This window comes from Musa acuminata, chromosome BXJ1-2 (genome assembly GCF_036884655.1).
Source record: "Musa acuminata AAA Group cultivar baxijiao chromosome BXJ1-2, Cavendish_Baxijiao_AAA, whole genome shotgun sequence".
Taxonomy (NCBI): domain Eukaryota; kingdom Viridiplantae; phylum Streptophyta; class Magnoliopsida; order Zingiberales; family Musaceae; genus Musa; species Musa acuminata.
In genome coordinates, this window is record NC_088328.1 from 29,122,698 (window position 1) to 29,140,712 (window position 18,015).

The 18,015-nt window shown below is 43.5% G+C and overlaps 2 protein-coding genes and 1 long non-coding RNA gene across 4 annotated transcripts; 1 reads left to right on the forward strand and 2 right to left on the reverse strand.

Moving 5' to 3' along the window:
- Nucleotides 1-296: 296 nt before the first annotated feature.
- LOC135613167 (uncharacterized) lies at nucleotides 297-1,026 on the reverse strand. The gene is made up of 2 exons (XR_010487230.1): nucleotides 887-1,026; nucleotides 297-755 (listed from the first exon to the last, which is right to left on the reverse strand). It is a non-coding gene; the product is annotated as an uncharacterized LOC135613167 (long non-coding RNA).
- Nucleotides 1,027-4,503: 3,477 nt separating this feature from the next.
- On the reverse strand, nucleotides 4,504-7,260 carry TUA (tubulin alpha-2 chain). 2 transcript variants are annotated; one of them, XM_065100633.1, is made up of 5 exons: nucleotides 7,054-7,260; nucleotides 5,945-6,179; nucleotides 5,484-5,854; nucleotides 4,952-5,410; nucleotides 4,504-4,863 (listed from the first exon to the last, which is right to left on the reverse strand). In XM_065100633.1, exons 1-5 carry the CDS (start codon nucleotides 7,144-7,146, stop codon nucleotides 4,696-4,698), a joined length of 1,326 nt encoding a protein of 441 aa, XP_064956705.1. In that variant the 5' UTR covers nucleotides 7,147-7,260; the 3' UTR covers nucleotides 4,504-4,695. The 2 variants fall into 2 exon arrangements, with proteins under 2 accessions (XP_064956705.1, XP_009388502.1); XM_009390227.3 differs by having other exon boundaries at nucleotides 4,504-5,410; nucleotides 7,054-7,259.
- A 6,865-nt stretch (nucleotides 7,261-14,125) lies between these two features.
- Nucleotides 14,126-17,939, forward strand: LOC135608125 (probable LRR receptor-like serine/threonine-protein kinase At2g16250). Its single transcript, XM_065100643.1, has 4 exons — nucleotides 14,126-16,365; nucleotides 16,547-16,675; nucleotides 17,005-17,027; nucleotides 17,115-17,939. Exons 1-4 carry the CDS (start codon nucleotides 14,441-14,443, stop codon nucleotides 17,684-17,686), a joined length of 2,649 nt encoding a protein of 882 aa, XP_064956715.1. The 5' UTR covers nucleotides 14,126-14,440; the 3' UTR covers nucleotides 17,687-17,939.
- The last annotated feature ends 76 nt before the right edge of the window (nucleotides 17,940-18,015 follow it).

The following is an 18,015-nucleotide window of genomic DNA, read 5'->3' on the forward strand; positions in this document are numbered from 1 at the left end:
TTTTAGTTTATATATATATATATATATATATATATTCCCTTGCAGAGGAACAGGCGGAATTGTTGGCCGCATCGAAATCAACGCTGACCCGTAATTCCCTCAAAATGCAATTCTCTGAGTTCTCTAACCAAACAGATGGTGGGCATTCCGAAGCCTCTGTGACGAACGCACACAGAGAAGTCTCCTGATCAAACGAGAGAGTTCGAACATTCAAAATGCAATTCTCTGAGTTCTCAAACCAAACAGATGGTGGGCATTCCAAAGCCTCTGAGACGAACGCGCACAAAGAAGTCTCCTGATCAAACGAGAGAGTTCGAACATCTAATTTTGCAAGCCAAATAAACAACACCAAAGGCAACATAAAGATAACCAAAGTTACATAACGTAAATTAGCACACAAGTCTCATCATCCATGGATGATGAGGACGACAGTAGCAACGCAGGCTTTATGCATCTGGAATCCAACCGCATACCAAATCCAAACGATCGTTTGGGGCAACAGCGAGGGGCGGATCAATGGATGGTGCAGGTGGACGAAGAGGAGGGATTCTTGTCTGCCGCTTTGTCATCGACGACGGCGCCACCGCCGGAAGACTGGGCGAGCTTCACGCCCGGCCAGTCCCGGCACATGCAGTGCTGCCCCTCGGCGATCCGCTGGTGGACGGACGCGACGTGGCGGCCGCAGCCTCCCCAGGTGGTCTTCCCGCACTTGCCACACTTCACCTCGTAGCACATCCTTGCCCTGTCTCCGATCTCTGCACAAGAACACTTCCCTCAAAGCTAAGATATGCTCTCCATCCCCGATGGACGACCAATTTATAGCATTTCAACCATAAAAGACGGAATGCTAGCGTCAGTGGTTCGGTGATCCTTAATATCCATGTACCTTGTGAACAACAAGCGGTGGATTCAACGCCACGATTTGTCCGTCGCCTAAGCCGCCGACAAGGAATTAAGACGAGAAACAGCAGATTCTCTTTCACGGGGCGGATTCACATTTTGGGCAACAAAGCTTCATGTCCTTCACTTGGAAGAGCCTTTGTCCTGTAACAGTGATTTCGACCTTCTATCAATGGGCCGTACTCCATGTACAGTGGAATGTGTTTTAATGCACCGCCAATGTCGTTACCAAGGTTTTAATACCCATTCACCATTTCTTCTACCTCAAGGAGTCGAACCGGCGTATCAACGATCGAAGCGTAGGTTTAACCGTAAAAATACAAATATGATCACATGTTATGTTTAAAAATAGAGCTAAAAAGTATCTTATCCCGATTTTCTGATGGTACTATCGCTTGTAGTATGACACTGAGCAATACTACCACCTGACAGAGCTCGGTCTTAGCTCGGAGACCGAGCTCTGACGGTGCCACCGCTTGACAGGGGTGGTACCATCGCTATCAGCAATGCTGGCGATACCACCGCTTAGATCATCTGAGAGACTGGGTTGTTAAGATCAAGAGCACTAAGAGGGAGGGGAGGGGTGAATTAGTGCAGCGGAAAACTTTCGATGTTTAAAACTGCGTTCGTACGATGAAATCGTTTCCGACGTAAAACCGTTTTCGGATGTTTAAGACTGCGTTCGTACGATGAAAGGCGTGTAGCAAAAGTAAAGAGGAAGTAAAGCACATATGGAGGTTTGCAATAAGGTAAGCAGTAAAAATAAATGCAAACCAGAGAGCACCACAATTTTAGAGTGGTTCGGTCAATCTTGATCTACATCCACTTTTGGCTTCCCCCTCCGACGAAGTTACCGATGTCCACTAGAGGCCTTCCTTCAATAGGCGAAGGCCAACCACCCTTTTAAAGTTTCACTCATTTTGATGGGCTTAGGAGACAACCCTTACAGTAATTTCTCTCATCTCTTGAAAGATAAAAACTTGGAAGAAAAGAGAGAGGAAAACTTCTAGCCTTTACAACACTTTTGAGCTCTAAAAATCACAGAGTAAGATTGGATTTTCGGTGTCTTTTGGTTGCCCTTTCATTGCTACAAGGGTGGGGTATTTATAGGCCCCCAACCAGTTTGAATTCCGAGCTCAAAACTGTCATCTCTCGGAATTCTAGGGTCTGGCGGTTGCACCGCCTGGCAGAGCTCAGAGACTGAGCCTCTAAGCGGTGCCACCGCCTGACAGGGGCGGTTGCATCGCCCAATCTCGCTCGGAGACTAAGCCCAAGCGGTGCCACCGCTTGACCTGGGCGGTTGCACCGCCCAGCTTTCCTGGGAGACCATCTCTTGGGCGGTGCCACCGTCGACCCTGGCGGTGCCACCGCCTGGCAGGAATTCTAGTCTGAATGGGTTGATCCATTCGACCCAATTTGGGTCTGTCAAGGGCCCAATTGCCCCATGATTAAGTTAATGGGATCACCTCTCATTCCTAACTTAATCTACATGCTAACTACGATATTTCTTAAGACATTTACTACAACTTGTTCCGGTGCGTCAATCGCTTCTTCCGACGAACCTTCGGCGATGCTCCGACGGACTTCCGGCAAACTCCTGGACTTGCGATGATCCACTTGCCGAGTTTCGACGAGTTTCTTTGGCAAGCTCCTGGACTTCTCGGATTTGTTCCCGCAGAACCTCCGACGACCGTCCGGACTTCCGTCGAACTCTCGAACTCCCAACGTGATCATAGTCTTGACTCCGGCGCAACTCCTGCTGCATGTCTTACTTCTATAGTAGTTAATCCTACACATATAAAACAAAACTTCGATCGAGACAATTAATCCTAAGCAATTAACCAAGTTGTCCGGCATGTCATTGGTCCCTCGACGCTTCGTCCTCTCCTGCGGCCTATTGCCCAATCGGCTAGTTGACTCTGTAATTCCGATATTCTTGGCACAATACCCGCTCTTCTTGGCCCGATGCCCGAGTCCACGGCCCGAAATCTTCTGTCGATACGTTGACTGATCCACCGGCCCGACGTCCAATCTTCTGACATGTTCCTTCGGCACAACATGATTTTTTCTGCTTTAATTGTATCATCCTGATCGAAGCATCCTACATCACTCAAAACGTAGATTAAATCATAAACATATATTAAGTGGTTTCATCATCAAAATACGAGATTCAACATGGGTCTTACAAGCGGTGCCACCATTGGTCAGAGTCCAACAACCTAGTTGGGCCTTGTATTCGGCCCAAACTATCCTAGCTCCAAGTCCAGTTGGCCCCTAACAGAGTTGATGGGATTACCTCCCAAATCAACTCTAATTATCATTCTAACTATGATTAAGGCAAGCATGGTCTGGTATGTCGATTTTTACTCGGCGATCCTCCAGCGAACTTCTCGGCGGGGCTTCTGGCGAGCTTCCGGTGAACTCCCGACCAACTCTCGGCCAGTCTTCCGGCATGTTTCCGACGATCTCCCGATGAGCTTTCGGTGATCTTATGATGAACTCTCGGTGAGCTCCCGGTATATCGTCTGAGTCTTCGACTCCGGCCCATCATCTGCTTTACGCTTTACTACTATCGTAATTAATCTTGCACACTTATCTCAATACATGGATTAGATCAAATAATTTATCAATTAATTTCATCATCAAAATTCGAGATTCAACACTTCCTTCCCCTGCTTGAGTATGGAAAGCGTTGCCATTGATAGTCATGAGTATATATTTCCAAGAAAGTGTAGTTCGAACTTCTTCGTGAGCTAGGCAAAAGAATTGATGGGAAGCGACTTTTAGTGGGCATTTCATTCTTGTGCTAGGCCTCTTAACATGAACAGAAAGGGGCAGCACATCAAAGTGCTTAAAGTGTCGTACAATAACATTTGGACGCGAAAAGCTATAATCTGCTCTATCGATTCAACATTACTATCGAATGCCTCTAAGGACGAGAGGCAGAAGTTCGCTGGAATCGATTCCACCTAGATTTTCTAAGTAAATAACAATCGACACATTGTGGGGTCGACAAATGTTTCTCATTTTGATTATTGGAACTCTCGTCTTATCTCCTCCAAATATCGATCTATCTACTGTAGTTAGATTTATAAGGAATCTTCTATCAACTTTGTCGATTGGCCCTCAATTCAGGCAAGATAGAACGATGGTGTGATCCATCGAATTCTATGGTTGGGAATCGAAGTGCCCTCTCAATCGATGATTCGGTAAGTCTTAGGTGCTCTTAGGATGTCGATTTCATGTCTAGTGTCGATCAAGGTGGAGCCGATGATGATGGCTAAGCTGGTAGCACCGCTTGCTACCATACATATTAGCATACATATTAGCATCTGCATTTGCTAAGTGAGATTTAAGAACACTTTGACGGGAATAAGCAAATGATTCAATGCGTGAGTGATTATGTTTGTGACATTAAACCCTTCCTCTAGTATAAAAAATAATAAGAAAAAAGTTGTTAAGATTATAGTCAAAACACTAAGCTCGTTGAGAGCTTGTCACTTGTGTGCCTCATATATACCGTGGAACTAATGGGTAGAATCAATTTCTCACAGGAGTGGTGTAAATTATGATTTGCATCCTCAAGTACCATAAGTTTCTCACTAATCAAACGAACCGATAATAAGATCAGCATATAGAAAATATCGAAATTTAAGCACACATAGGACTTAGCGTACCAAACGAAGCAGCGTAACTGACAATAGCACAAAGTCCAAAGTGAATTAAAACGGAACCGGTGACACACTCCTGACCCCAGGACAACACGGAACACAGCCAAGAAAACGACTCGGAAACTTAAAAGTAGCGGTGGCAGCTGTAGTCGACAAACACAAGGCTTGCGAACATTGCTCGCTTAGTATTCATCCCCTTCATCGCCTTCATCACCCTCTGCAGACTCTGCGCCAACCTCCTCATAGTCCTTTTCCAGTGCAGCAAGATCCTCACGAGCCTCGGAGAATTCCCCTTCCTCCATGCCCTCGCCAACATACCAGTGCACGAAGGCCCTCTTGGCATACATGAGGTCGAACTTGTGATCGATACGTGAGAAGACTTCAGCGACGCTGGTGGAGTTGGATATCATGCACACAGCCCTCTGTACCTTGGCCAGATCGCCCCCGGGAACAACACTGGGTGGCTGATAGTTGATGCCGCACTTGAATCCAGTCGGACACCAGTCAACAAACTGGATGGTCCGCTTGGTCTTGATGGTAGCAACAGCGGCATTGACATCCTTGGGCACCACATCTCCACGGTACATAAGGCAGCAAGCCATGTATTTCCCGTGGCGGGGATCACACTTGGCCATCATGGAAGAGGGCTCGAAAGCACTGTTGGTGATTTCGGCAACAGAGAGTTGCTCGTGGTAGGCCTTTTCAGCGGAGATGACGGGAGCATAGGATGAAAGCATGAAATGGATCCTTGGATATGGGACCAGATTGGTTTGGAACTCAGTGACATCAACATTCAGCGCGCCATCAAACCTCAGCGATGCAGTCAAAGAAGAAATGACCTGTGTAACAGCAAACTTCATCACGTTTACTGCCGAAAAATATTTAAGGATTCATTAGGTAGGGATTGTAGACCTGAGAAACAAGCCGGTTGAGATTGGTGTAGGTGGGGCGTTCGATGTCGAGAGATCGCCTGCAGATGTCATAGATTGCTTCATTGTCAAGAAGAACAGCCACATCAGTGTGCTCCAGAAGGGAGTGAGTGGACAGGACACTGTTGTACGGCTCAACCACCGAGGTGGAGACCTGAGGTGAAGGGTAGACCGTGAACCCCAGCTTCGACTTCTTCCCGTAGTCGACAGAGAGGCGCTCAAGGAGGAGAGAGCCAAGGCCAGAGCCAGTTCCTCCTCCAACAGCATTGAAAACAAGGAATCCTTGAAGGCCAGTGCAGTTGTCTGCGAGCTTCCTGATGCGATCGAGGCAGAGATCCACAATTTCCTTGCCGACTGCAGGAATACGCGCACAAATGTCAGTAAACATCACTGGAATTGCGTAACGCACCACAAAGAGGATGGGAAGATGGATCAGATAATTACTGGTATAGTGGCCTCTAGCAAAGTTGTTCGCAGCATCTTCCTTGCCACTGATGAGCTGCTCAGGGTGGAAGAGCTGGCGGTAAGCTCCAGTTCTTACTTCATCGATGACAGTGGGTTCCAGATCGACAAAGACTGCACGAGGAACATGCTTTCCAGCGCCGGTCTCACTGAAAAAGGTATTGAAGGCATCATCACCGCCACCAACGGTTTTGTCACCAGGCATTTGGCCATCAGGCTGCACAAGTGGGCGGTATCAACACAGGCAAACAACATGCATTGCTTGGGACCAGATCTACAATGTTTTGGGAACAAAAAAGCTAGCAAAATCTATGCATTGATTGTGCAAGGAAAATACTATACAAACACCTCTAAATAATAATCATATTGCTCGAAATTGGCAGGAAAGAGAGAGTTGATGAATAAAGCCATAAATTTCACAGATCTACGATTATTTCATATTAGCAATCCAGATCTGACCATGTAGACACGATCTGGTATACGAAGAAACAAATGTTGCAAGTGCATTCTGAAAAGAGTACTATCTGTTGACAAAACCGCGAAAAGAATACATTCTACAGTGTTCGAATAATTAGCATGCCTACTGAAGCCCATATTTACCCACAGATCTACACCAATTGCATGTCCAAGACCAGAGATTATTGTCCTTCAACGATCAAATGCGCCTTATCAGACTTTTTAATGAGTAAATATTTGTTGAAAACGTACATACATTGATCATTACTTACGTTCGCCCATTAGCCTCAAAATATATCAGAACTCAAGAACATCAATGATAAACAATGAACAAAGCGCCAAAACCAAGAAGCCTGTGAAGATCTGAGAAATAGCTATTAATACTCCAGAGCCATACATTAAGTACGCAAGTACAGATCTACCGCTCAATAAGTGAGATCAAGCGAGAAAAAGGCCAAAATACGTCAGGAAACACAAATTAAACTGCAAGAACTCAGGATCCAACCACTAACCACGGAAATTTCATAGATCTAAACAATGTGTGACAGATCTACTAATCTGACACTTATAATGCCTAAAACGAATGATGAAAGAGAACAAATAGATCAACCACCGATAGAAGGAGGATATCGAACCTGGATGCCATGCTCGAGGCAGTAAAGCTCCCAGCAGGCGTTGCCGACCTGAATCCCGGCCTGCCCGATGTGGATCGAGATGCACTCTCTCATTTTCGCCGATCCAAGCAAAAAAGACAAGAAGAGGTAGATCAAGAGAAGAGAGAGCAAATGTAAATGTAGAGAGCAGGCGTGTGCTAAGACGCCTAAGGTTGTCTGCAAGCCCTCGCGTCCCTCGAGCGCCTTTTATAGGACAGAGGGGGTGGCGGAGCGCGATGCTAGGGCTTCCCCTCCTAAACCGGGGTTAGCTTACCGTGGTTTGTTAAGCTGATCTGGCCATTGGTTAACCGCCCACGTCGAAGGTTTAACGTCTATTTTTGGCGCCTGAATTCGATTTCGAATTCCAAATGGACTCGCCGCCGTACAAAAATTACGATTCTCTTGCCACTAGATGGATGTGGATCTGACGGACAATGCCGCGTGGAGATTGTTGGCGAGAAGATGCGGTGTGATACATCGTAACTGACCTTCTACTTATGACGGTTATGGCGGACCTCCTGGGGCTGCGCTTCGGTCTTGGTCTACGTTGGTTAGACGGGCACGTCATGACAACCGATGGGACACCTCAACGCAAGACCCGCTACCATCTACTTTAATCAGAAATAATTTAATTTAAGTGACTAATTCCAACTAACAAGATTAGAAAATGTTTTTTTAATTTTTATAAAGCGTTTTCGTTTTGATTTATTTATGTTAGTGTTAAAAAAAAAGAGACATCAACGAGTTAAAGTCTATTTTATGTGACGTAATTTTGATCCTACTATTTATATATATTATATATATATTATATATATTTACTTACGTCTAAAATAATTTATATATATTTTAAAATATAACATATAATCTGATTAAATATGAGTTAATAGACGTTATAGTCTGATTACGTGATATGCTAACTCACAATAAATTATTAATATAATAATACATATAATTTAAATTTAAAAAAGGATTAATATCAATTTTAACCATTGTGATTATGGTTATGAACCAATTAAGCTCTTATGGTTTGTTCGTGTCTAAAATAATCTTTATATTTAAAATATATATATATAGTATATATGACTCTCCTGTTAAGTTTGAGTTAAAAGACGTTAAAGTTTATTTACGTGATATGCTGATTCATAATAAATCATTAATATAATAATATATATAATTTAAGTTAAAAAAAACCTAAACTACCATTAATGGTAGTATGAGGCATTATCGTGGAATCGAACACCACTAGTAGCATCGAGTTGTTGCTACTTAACAATGCATCATACGCACGTAACCTCTCTCACACTTATGATGAGCTCAAGAGCTTCCCATCCTACCTCAAGTATATGTGTGTTGACGAGTTCGATGCTAGGCACATGATAGTCTCTTAGTCCCTTTTCCTCCTCTTGAGCATCTTCATCCCTACCGCCTTTCAACTCGTTCTCTCTTGTGCCCTCACCCGTCATGCTTATAATGTGGTGGTCCAACTCTCTCTCACTTCTACCTCCGACCTCTCTTACCTTTATCTCTTCGCATTCGTTCGTCGTTACGACATCTGTCACTTCATCTTCTTCAATAAGGTGGACCTTAAATATTTTTTTAAACTTAAATTATATATATCATTATATTAATGATTTATTATGAGTCAATATGCGGTAAGCAGACTCTAATGTCTATTAACTCAAACTTGACGAGAATAGCTCTATGCTATGTTTTTTAAAATATAAGAGTTATTTTAGACATAAGTAAATCACAAGGGCTTAAGTGGTCCATGACTAAAATCATAAGAGCTAAAATAAATATTAATATTTTTTAAAATTAAAATTACATGTATCATTATATTAATGGTTTATTGTAAGTTAACATGTCACGTAAGCATAGTCTAATGTCTATTAACTCAAATTTAATAGAAGAAACTTATATGTTATGTTTTTTAAAATATATGAGTTACTTTATACGAGTAATAAGGGCCTAAGTGATCTGTCACCAAAATTATTGGGACTAAAATAGACCTTAACTCTCCTAAAGAAGATGAAATAAGAGAATAGTGATGACAGAAAGAGTCATATTATATATTGAATTTGATTTCAGTTATATTTTGAATTGATACATTAACTTTGATTAGTCTGAATTTGATAAATCAACACTATTCGATTTCTAACAAACAGGACTAATAGTCTTAATAGTTTTTGTGTGACGGTATTGCATGCTGGTCTTCCTAATATGAGCTAACGAAGTGTTTTTCCAAATTTCTCCGATCATATATTTAGACAAGTTAGAGCACATAAAGTGCATGTCGTATGTATGGGATGAGAACTTTTTCTCTCATCTATCGAAGATTCTAGTTTCGGATGTCTTGATTTTTAAAGGTGCTTGTTTAACTACTTAATAAATTTTATATTCGTTTTAAAAAAATATCTTAGGAACATTAGCCAAATGCCAATTATAGATAAGGGGTGCAACTCTAAAAAAAAAGATTAGCATTAACATACAAAGCTCACATATTATATGAAATAATAAAGCAGTAAAAGGACAAATGATGACTGCAAATCATGCTCGATCATGTTCAATGTCAAACCCGATAACATGAGAAACAACAATGTTTCATCGATTCAAAAAACCATTTGGAGAACTCAGAAGTCAAGTAGAACAGTAAAAAATCCTCATCCCACAGCTTATGGACTAATTAATAGATATAAAACTATCGATTCATAGATATCAATCTCTGATGCTCATAATATTATGCATAAGACCTTTTACCATCAATTTCTTGAGTTTCTCATTTTAGACATGAGTAAACGAGGAATGTAAGAATCCGAATCCATGGAAGACACCCCACACAATGATAGTTATGATCATTAAAATCCTATCAATTTTTTTTCGCAATTAGCTTAAGTACATGAAACACAAATCAATGTATTTTCATGTTTGTCGTCAAAACTATCCCAAAAAAAACAAGAGCTCAACCTAAATATTATTAGCCCTCTTAGTAACCAACAAGCTTAAAGCGAACATTATCAACTAAATATTGATAGTATTATTTATTGAATCTCAAATTTTGATGATGAAACCAATTGATAAGTGTTTATGATTTAATCTACATTTTGAGTGACGCATGATGCTTCGATCATGATGAGACAATTAAAGTATGAAGAATCATGTTGGGCCGGAGGATCGGTCGATGTATCGACAAAAGATTTCGGGCATCGGGCCAAGAAGAGTGGATATTGCGCCAAGGATATCGGAGTTGCAGAGTCAACTAGCTGATTAGGCAATAGGTCGCAAGAGATGACGATGCGCCGAAGAATCGAATGAAGCGTCAAGGGACCAATGACATGCCAGATAACATGATTAATGCTTAGTATTAATTGTCTAGATCGAAGTGTGTTTTTACATGTGCATGATTAACTGCAATAGCAAGGTATAAAGCAAAATGAAGTCCCGAAGGCAAAGACATGATTTCATTGGGAGTTCGAGAGTTCGTCGGAAGTCCAGACGTTTGTCGAAAGTTCTGCAGGAACCAGTCAAGAAGTCTAAGAGCTTGCCAAAGAAGCTCATCGGAACTCGCCAATAGGATCATCGTGAAGTCCAGGAGCTTACCAAGAGTCCACTGAAACATTTCCGAGAGATCGTCGGAAGTTCGCTGGAAGCTCGTTGGAAGAAACTAGACTTACAGACTTGTTTAGCTTAAAATATGTCTTAGAAATCGTAGTTAGCATGTAATTGTGATTGGAATTGGGCCAAACCAATTATGGGCTAATTGGGCTCATGTAAGGACTGTGTTTGGCCCAATGAGAAGCCCAAATAGTGTCCCAAGAAGTGGCATTATCGTGGCACAGTCCCCGAGACTGTATTAGGCGGTGGTACCGCCAGTTTGAGAGATCGTACCACCCTTGGCAAGGTGTCAGGCGATGGTATCGTCCAGCACAGTGTAAGTGTCAGATGACACTGGCGGTGGTACCGCCCAACATAGGTGGTGGTACCGCCTAGCACAAGCGGTGGTACCGCCTAGCACAGGCGGTGGTATCGCCCAACACAGGCGGTGGTACCGTCCGTACCTAGGAAACCTGGGATGAGATGTTTTTAGGCTCCAAGTTTGAATCAACTTGCGGCCTATAAATTCACCTCTCATCCCTGGTTAATATACACAAGCACAGAGAATTTAAAGTGGAAAAATGCTGTAGAAATATCTTGTGAGAATTCTCCTATAGTCTAAGTGTTAGAATAGCTTAAGAGACGAGTGAGTGCTTATAAAGATTGACTCCTAAATCTATAAAAAAGAGAAGAGGGGTGTAAGAAGGAGGTTGATCTTCGTCTATTAAAGGAAGATCAATAGTGGATGCCAGTGGCCTTGATGGAAGATGAATCAGTGAAGTGGATGTAGGTCACGACGACCGAACCACTCTAAAATCTGGTTTGCATTTCTATTATTGTTATTTACATACTGTAAACTGCTTTACTTACTTAGTCACTACGCTTCCAAGTTATTACCTTTACGAAACGGTTTTTCGTTGGAAACGGATTTAATCGAAACGAAAATATTTAAATAAGACATGATTTTATCATTTTACGCTGCATTAATTCACCCCCCTTCTTAGCGTTGAACCCCTTTCCTAACATTATTGGGATGATTCCATCATCTATATCTAAGTTTAACCTAAGTTTTTTCAATTTTTAAGTATCATATGTCAGACGATTCATTCATCTGCATCGACGATATTATGTTGAGATATTTTTTAAAAAAAAATTACTTTGAAAGAAAGAGAAAAAGTCGCATGTATATCTTATCTATATAAAGTTTTTTTAAATGAAATGTTAAATGATAAAACTTTTTTTCTTTTTTAAATCAATAATGTTATAGCATGGATGTCATGTCTCCGTGGGGAGAAACTAGCCATGCTACCAAACATGAAAAAGAAGGTGACTCTCATCAAATAGTTCTCCAAGCACAAATCATATCGACGACCCTTACGAACGAAGACACCGAAAGAGAGGATGAACTCAAACTTTCATCATGACCTTTCGAGCTAACACAAAACCAAACGAGAGATGTCAATGGTTGTTCTCAAGACGCAATACGGCGGCTTGCTAGTTTTCCCTCAGTATATTTCTACCTCCATAGATAGCAGTCACAAAAAGTCTAAGGTAACTCACTCACTCACGTTATAACCGAGTTAGTCTTGGATATAGATTAGGAGAAGAGTAGACTCAAAGATAGAGTCAACTATATGTTGGTACATCATGAACTAGTCATTAGCAGGTCTTAAATTGGAATTCAGACAAATGCCAACTCGTGCTACACGTTCCTGTCGGATACCTAAACAAATAGGGCTCAGCCCCAATAAACCCCCATGGTTCTGTTAACTTGGGATTCTATGTAATCTTGAGATTTCATTCATTTATTCATTTTAAGAACGTAAACATTCAATCTCAACACGTACCGAATCGAAGTCTCAATTAGCTAATGAAATATTCGAGTCTTCGAGAACATTAATAATGCTGTGGCCGTTTCCGATCTTAAATGCCAGTTGGATTTACTTCGACATCAATTCATTTGTCTCGTAGTGAATCGTTTGACTCGGTCAGTCGTCCCAATTCCATCAGAGTCATGCTGACACATAATCCAAGCATGTCACGCTCACGTGCGGGCCAGCGGAAGGAAACCTGGCCATCCTGTTTTGTTCCGAATAGCCCACTAGTTGGGTGGAGGAGATACGATTCAATCACACGGAAAACGACTTAACGCTAATCGTCTACGTTACTTTGACTCAATGATGGAGCCGTCAGCGAACGTGTTTTGACGCGCTGCAGCTCTATGATTCGAGTTTGTCTAACGAACTCTCTCCTCGCTATCATCACTGCGTGGGAAGAATTAATTGGGCTTCTGTCCCAATAAACATGTGACTTCTAGTAATGATTTGGCGCGTCGCGGTGGGGTTCGGTGAACGTTTCGGATGTTATGTTTGCCAACCGTCGGACTATCCACGTTGGGTACCCGAGTCGGGACATACATATCGGCACGAAGTCTACGAGAGGGAGGAACAAAGTTTGAACGGGTACAGTCGATGGGGCATTCAGTGGTCGGTGACGGTGTGATGTTTGTTCCCATTGGATGTGGTGTCTACTTCTTGCTGTTCCATAAGAGAAATTACTCGGAAATTTCGGTTCCGGTCACCACCACCACTAAGCGACGGTTCAGTAACAGCCGACGCGCCCGTCTTCGTCTTACCGTAACGCGGTCAAGGAAATTTCCTATATATATATATATCCACAAAATAAGTCATGCCGACTGTTTTTTATTATCATTTTCACGTTTTGTTGACGGTTTCTTTTTTTCTTTTAATGCTACGTTTAGTTTTACAATCAAACTTTGGTGTCCACCGTCCAGTAAGAAGAAACTATAATAATTTGCTTGTTCATTTAATTTTAGATTAAGTTTACATTGTTTTTTATTTGAAAAAAATATTTTTTTGATTTATTTACTAGTTTGACTGAATTTTAAAAAATAAAAATAATATTTTTAATAGAAAAAATATTATATCAACTAATGTAGATAACGTCCACATGTGAGTTTGAATACAATATCTATGTAGTACAATAATATATTAATAAATCTGATGAAGATTATATATAAATTAAAAGTAGTAGAAACTCTTTGATTTAAAAATAAGTACTTCTTGGCAGTCATGTCACCTACGATTCCTCCAATGAGTAAACAATTACTCAAAGAAAAACTATGATGATTAAGAGTAATTTATTAAAATTGACTCGGGTATTGACTTAAAGTAGGACTTAGTGAATATTAGGTCATGAAAGTCTACGACCTAATATTAGGTCCTGAAAGCCACGACTTGGGTCACGATATGAAGCTGCGCTTTAAAGTATATATATATATATAATCGAAAAAAAAATAAACACACCCCAAATGCAAAACAAATTTGACTCAGTCGACACTGCCGTCCAAGTTAAACGTCTCCTTCGGGATCCAGCTAACGATGTCCTACCCTTACCACGTCCCCACGCGGCTACCATCATATAACACACGTTCATGGAGTCGTTGCATGCTCATCGTTCCTCCCTCCCTCTCCCCTCCCAAGTCTAAGCTAAGTCAAGATATCAAGCAGAAGCATAGACAGATCAATTCTATTGAAACTATTGAAACTTCCGCTTCTTCCCTCTGCAGCCACCATCACTCCTTTCCCCGGTGACGGAGAAACAGATCGATACTATTGAAACTTCGGCTTCTTCCCTCCGCAGCCACCATCACTCCTTTCCCCGGTGACGGAGAGGCTGACGTACTTTCTGTCTTGCACGAATCCTTCAGTAGGTTGATGGCTCCGAGCACCGTTCGTTAGGACTCACGAGTTCCCACATGAAGTCTCCGGCGCGCCTCCCCTTGGTTTGCTTCTTCTTCTTCCTCCGTTGCTTCCTCGATGTACCCTGCTCGGCTCTGCCGCAAACCGAGCGCAACGCGCTCCTCAAACTTCGCGCCTCGCTCGCCGTGCGCGCCAAAGACTGGAGCCTTCAAGCCGATCCCTGCTCCTCCTGGACCGGCGTCGTCTGCCGGACCAATCGGGTCGAAGAGCTTAACTTGACTGGCCTCCGACCGAACCGGTTCGCCCGCAAAGGTCTCGTCCTCCCCCGCCTCGCTCCCGATGCCGTCCTCAACCTCACCCACCTCACCTCCCTCGACGCCTCCGGCTTCCCGCTCCCCGGTCCCATCCCCGATGACCTCGGCAACGTCTCCTCGCTCTCCGTTCTCTCCCTCGCAGGAACCGGCGCCTCTGGTCGCATCCCGTCGAAGCTGGGCTGGCTCGGCCACCTCACCGCCCTCGACCTCTCCGGCAACTTACTCACCGGGTCGATCCCGGTGGAATTCTCCGGGCTTCATAACCTCACCCACCTCGACCTCTCCTCCAACACGCTCTCCGGCGCAGTGCCGCCGTCCCTAGGGGAGCTCCGGCAGCTCAATGCCCTGAATTTGTCCAACAATATGCTCTCGGGATCGTTGCCAGCGGAGCTCGGCGGCCTATCCTCACTCGTCACCCTCGACCTCAGCTTCAACTGGCTCTCCGGTTCGCTGCCGGAGGACGTCCTCTTGAGGCTTCCTTATTTGCGTTCGGTCAAGCTGGGCCACAATAACTTCTCGTCCAGTCTTCCCACTTCGCTCTGGACTCTGGCGCAGTTAGTACATCTTGATGTCTCATTCAACGACCTCACCGGTATGCTCATGGTCGACGCCGTCGCGCGCAATAGCATCGCTAAAGGAGGCGTCTTTAACCTCTCGAATAACCTCTTCTACGGGTCGATTTCTTCTGAATCCAGCAGAATTCTACAAAGATTTGAAGTGGTGGATCTCTCGACCAATTACTTCGATGGAAGCGAACCCGTCGGCTTTAGCGATGCTTCTGTTGCTTTTAATTGCTTTAGCAGTGCGCGGGACCAGAGAAAGCCTGCTGACTGTGAGACGTTCTACACGGAAAGAGGTCTCCGTTTAGCTCTTTCATCCGGCAGGCGGAGAAAATGGCGTTGGTGGTACGCCGTGGTAGCCGTAGTTTGTGGGGTGGCGTTGCTCGCCGTCGTGATTGCAGTGCTTGTGCGTTACCTGACGAGATGTGCAGCGCGTTCCGCCGGCCAAAAGGATACCGGCAGCAAGCCTGCTCCTGAAGAGGAGGCGGCAGTATCGCCGTCGCCACCGCCTTCTGCTGCAGACACAGTGAATTTGTCAGCTTCGAATGGTGCTCTCACCGGCACGACGCTGCCGCTCTCTGTTGCAGCTCCGGTGAACCCACTTTCTTCGGATGACGGTGTCACCAACACGACGCCTTCACCCTCTGCTGCAGTGATGGTGAATTTGCCAGCTCCGGGTGATGCCTTCACCTACGAGCAGCTGCTGAGGGCGACGTCGGGTTTCAGCAGCATGAACCTTATCAAGAATGGTCACTCTGGAGATCTCTATCATGGTGTTCTGGAAGATGGGGTTGAGGTGGTGGTGAAGAGGATCGGTCTGCTAGCTGTGAGAAGAGAAGCATTCTCGACCGAACTGAAACTTTTCGAGGATTGTTCGGGTGGCAGATTGGTTCCATTACTTGGGCACTGCTTGGAGAATGATACCGAGAAGCTTCTCGTGTACAAGTACATGCCAAATTGCGATCTTTCTACTGCTCTGCACAAGAAATCCGAGCTAGAGGATGGTTTGCAGTCACTGGATTGGATAAAGAGGCTAAAGATCGCAGTAGGTGCTGTGGAAGCTCTGTGCTTTCTGCATCATGACAATAACCCTCCTCTGGTTCACCGGTATGGATGATTCATCCTGCTTTCAGTTTCATTCCTAATTCACTGACTGATGATCTGCATGAAGAAACATCACAACTCTTCTTGTGTTGACTTCTGCTGGCATTATTGTCTTGAGAATTCATATCTCAAATACATCTTTCGACAATATCATAAGCTCAATCACTCCATGTTTTGGCTGCAGAGATATTGAAGCCAGCAGCATTCTTCTTGATGATAAATACGAAGTGCGGCTCGGAAGCCTCAATGAAGTTTGTGTTCAACAGATTGACGTCCGCCAGAATGTCTTGACCAGGATCTTCAGATCGGCACAGTAAGTTCTGAATACCAGTCTCGATTATTGCTTACGCATGGTTTCTTCTATATGGTTGATAGAACTTCTACGACATGGACTTGTTCAAAAAAGAAAATTTCCCTTTCTTAATAGGACTTCAGTAATTTATTTTGGAGAAATTTGTCGTCTTTCATTCATTCATTCATTCATCCCAGATGTAATTCAAATGTATCATGGATGCAAATGTTTGCAAATGTTTGCTTTAATACTACTATATCTCCATTCCAGTTGTCTTCATTTGTTCTACTTCATGGTTTCCAAAATGTTGCTCATCTCTAATTATTTTGTTTTCTTCCGTCAATGTGCAGGACATCTCGTCAAGTTGTTTCCGGTATGTATTCTTGCTTAAAATGAAGGAAAAAAAAAACTCAATTTTGTGTTTGTTGTTTCCATTAAAATGTTCTGGTTGAATGTGCAGGCTTGTCTACAGCAACTAGTGCTTATGATATATATTGCTTGGGGAAGGTGTTACTGGAGCTGATCACTGGAAAACCTGGGCTCAGTGGATCTAACAATGCTGCCACAAACAAGTGGATGGAACAAACTCAGGCATACATTACTCCCTTTGACAAAGAGCTTGTTTCGAAGATCATGGATCCGTCCCTTATCGTGGACGAGGACCACATGGAGGAGGTTTGGGCAATGGCGGTCGTCGCAAAGTCCTGTCTCGACCCGAAGCCCTCCAAGCGACCGCTCGCGAGGCACGTCCTGAAAGCCTTGGAGAACCCTTTGAAGGTGGTGAGGGAGGTGAATTGTTCCAACAGTTTTACATCGTCTTCAGGTTCATGGCACAGTGCTTTGCTTGGAGGCTGGCGGCATAGCCTTTCAAGCATCAGTCTTGTGAGGCCAGTGGAGGAAGATCGGATGTCGTCAAAGCAAGCAACCACGACGAGGTCTCATCGGGGTGGAGACGATCATTCATTTCCACAGAGCAAGATGTCAAGGGAGATCCACCCAGAGCCAGCAGGACCAGCTCAAGATCGATCTTAAACAGGCTTTTCATGCCTTGGATCAAAAGTACGGCAACTGATTGCCTCAAATGAAGCAAAGATCAACCATTCTGCGCATTGTGTGTCAAATATGCACTTCGATGTAATTAGTGGATAAAAATGTCTCTTTGGAGAATGCAACTGTTATGATTATATTAGCAAAGGCAGTGATGCTGTGGTCTTAAAAGATATCAGCAAGCTGCATCTGAGACTTCAATCTCCATCTGCATATGAGCAAAGGTAGTGATTCATTATGTTCGCTGCTCCCAATTTAAAAAGATGTTCTCACTTTGCCAAGCAACACAACAGTCGTCGAGGGTATCATATAGA

Excerpts from the sequence above, each read along its gene's own strand:
- TUA (XM_009390227.3), bottom strand. The coding sequence starts at position 7,146 with ATGAGAGAGTGCATCTCGATCCACATCGGGCAGGCCGGGATTCAGGTC. Across the intron at positions 5,855-5,944 it reads TGCTAGAGGCCACTATACCA|TCGGCAAGGAAATTGTGGAT; the intron begins GTAATTATCTGA and ends GTATTCCTGCAG. Across the intron at positions 5,411-5,483 it reads TCAACCGGCTTGTTTCTCAG|GTCATTTCTTCTTTGACTGC; the intron begins GTCTACAATCCC and ends GCTGTTACACAG.
- LOC135608125 (XM_065100643.1), top strand. The coding sequence starts at position 14,441 with ATGAAGTCTCCGGCGCGCCTCCCCTTGGTTTGCTTCTTCTTCTTCCTC. Across the intron at positions 16,366-16,546 it reads AACCCTCCTCTGGTTCACCG|AGATATTGAAGCCAGCAGCA; the intron begins GTATGGATGATT and ends TTTTGGCTGCAG. Across the intron at positions 16,676-17,004 it reads AGGATCTTCAGATCGGCACA|GACATCTCGTCAAGTTGTTT; the intron begins GTAAGTTCTGAA and ends GTCAATGTGCAG.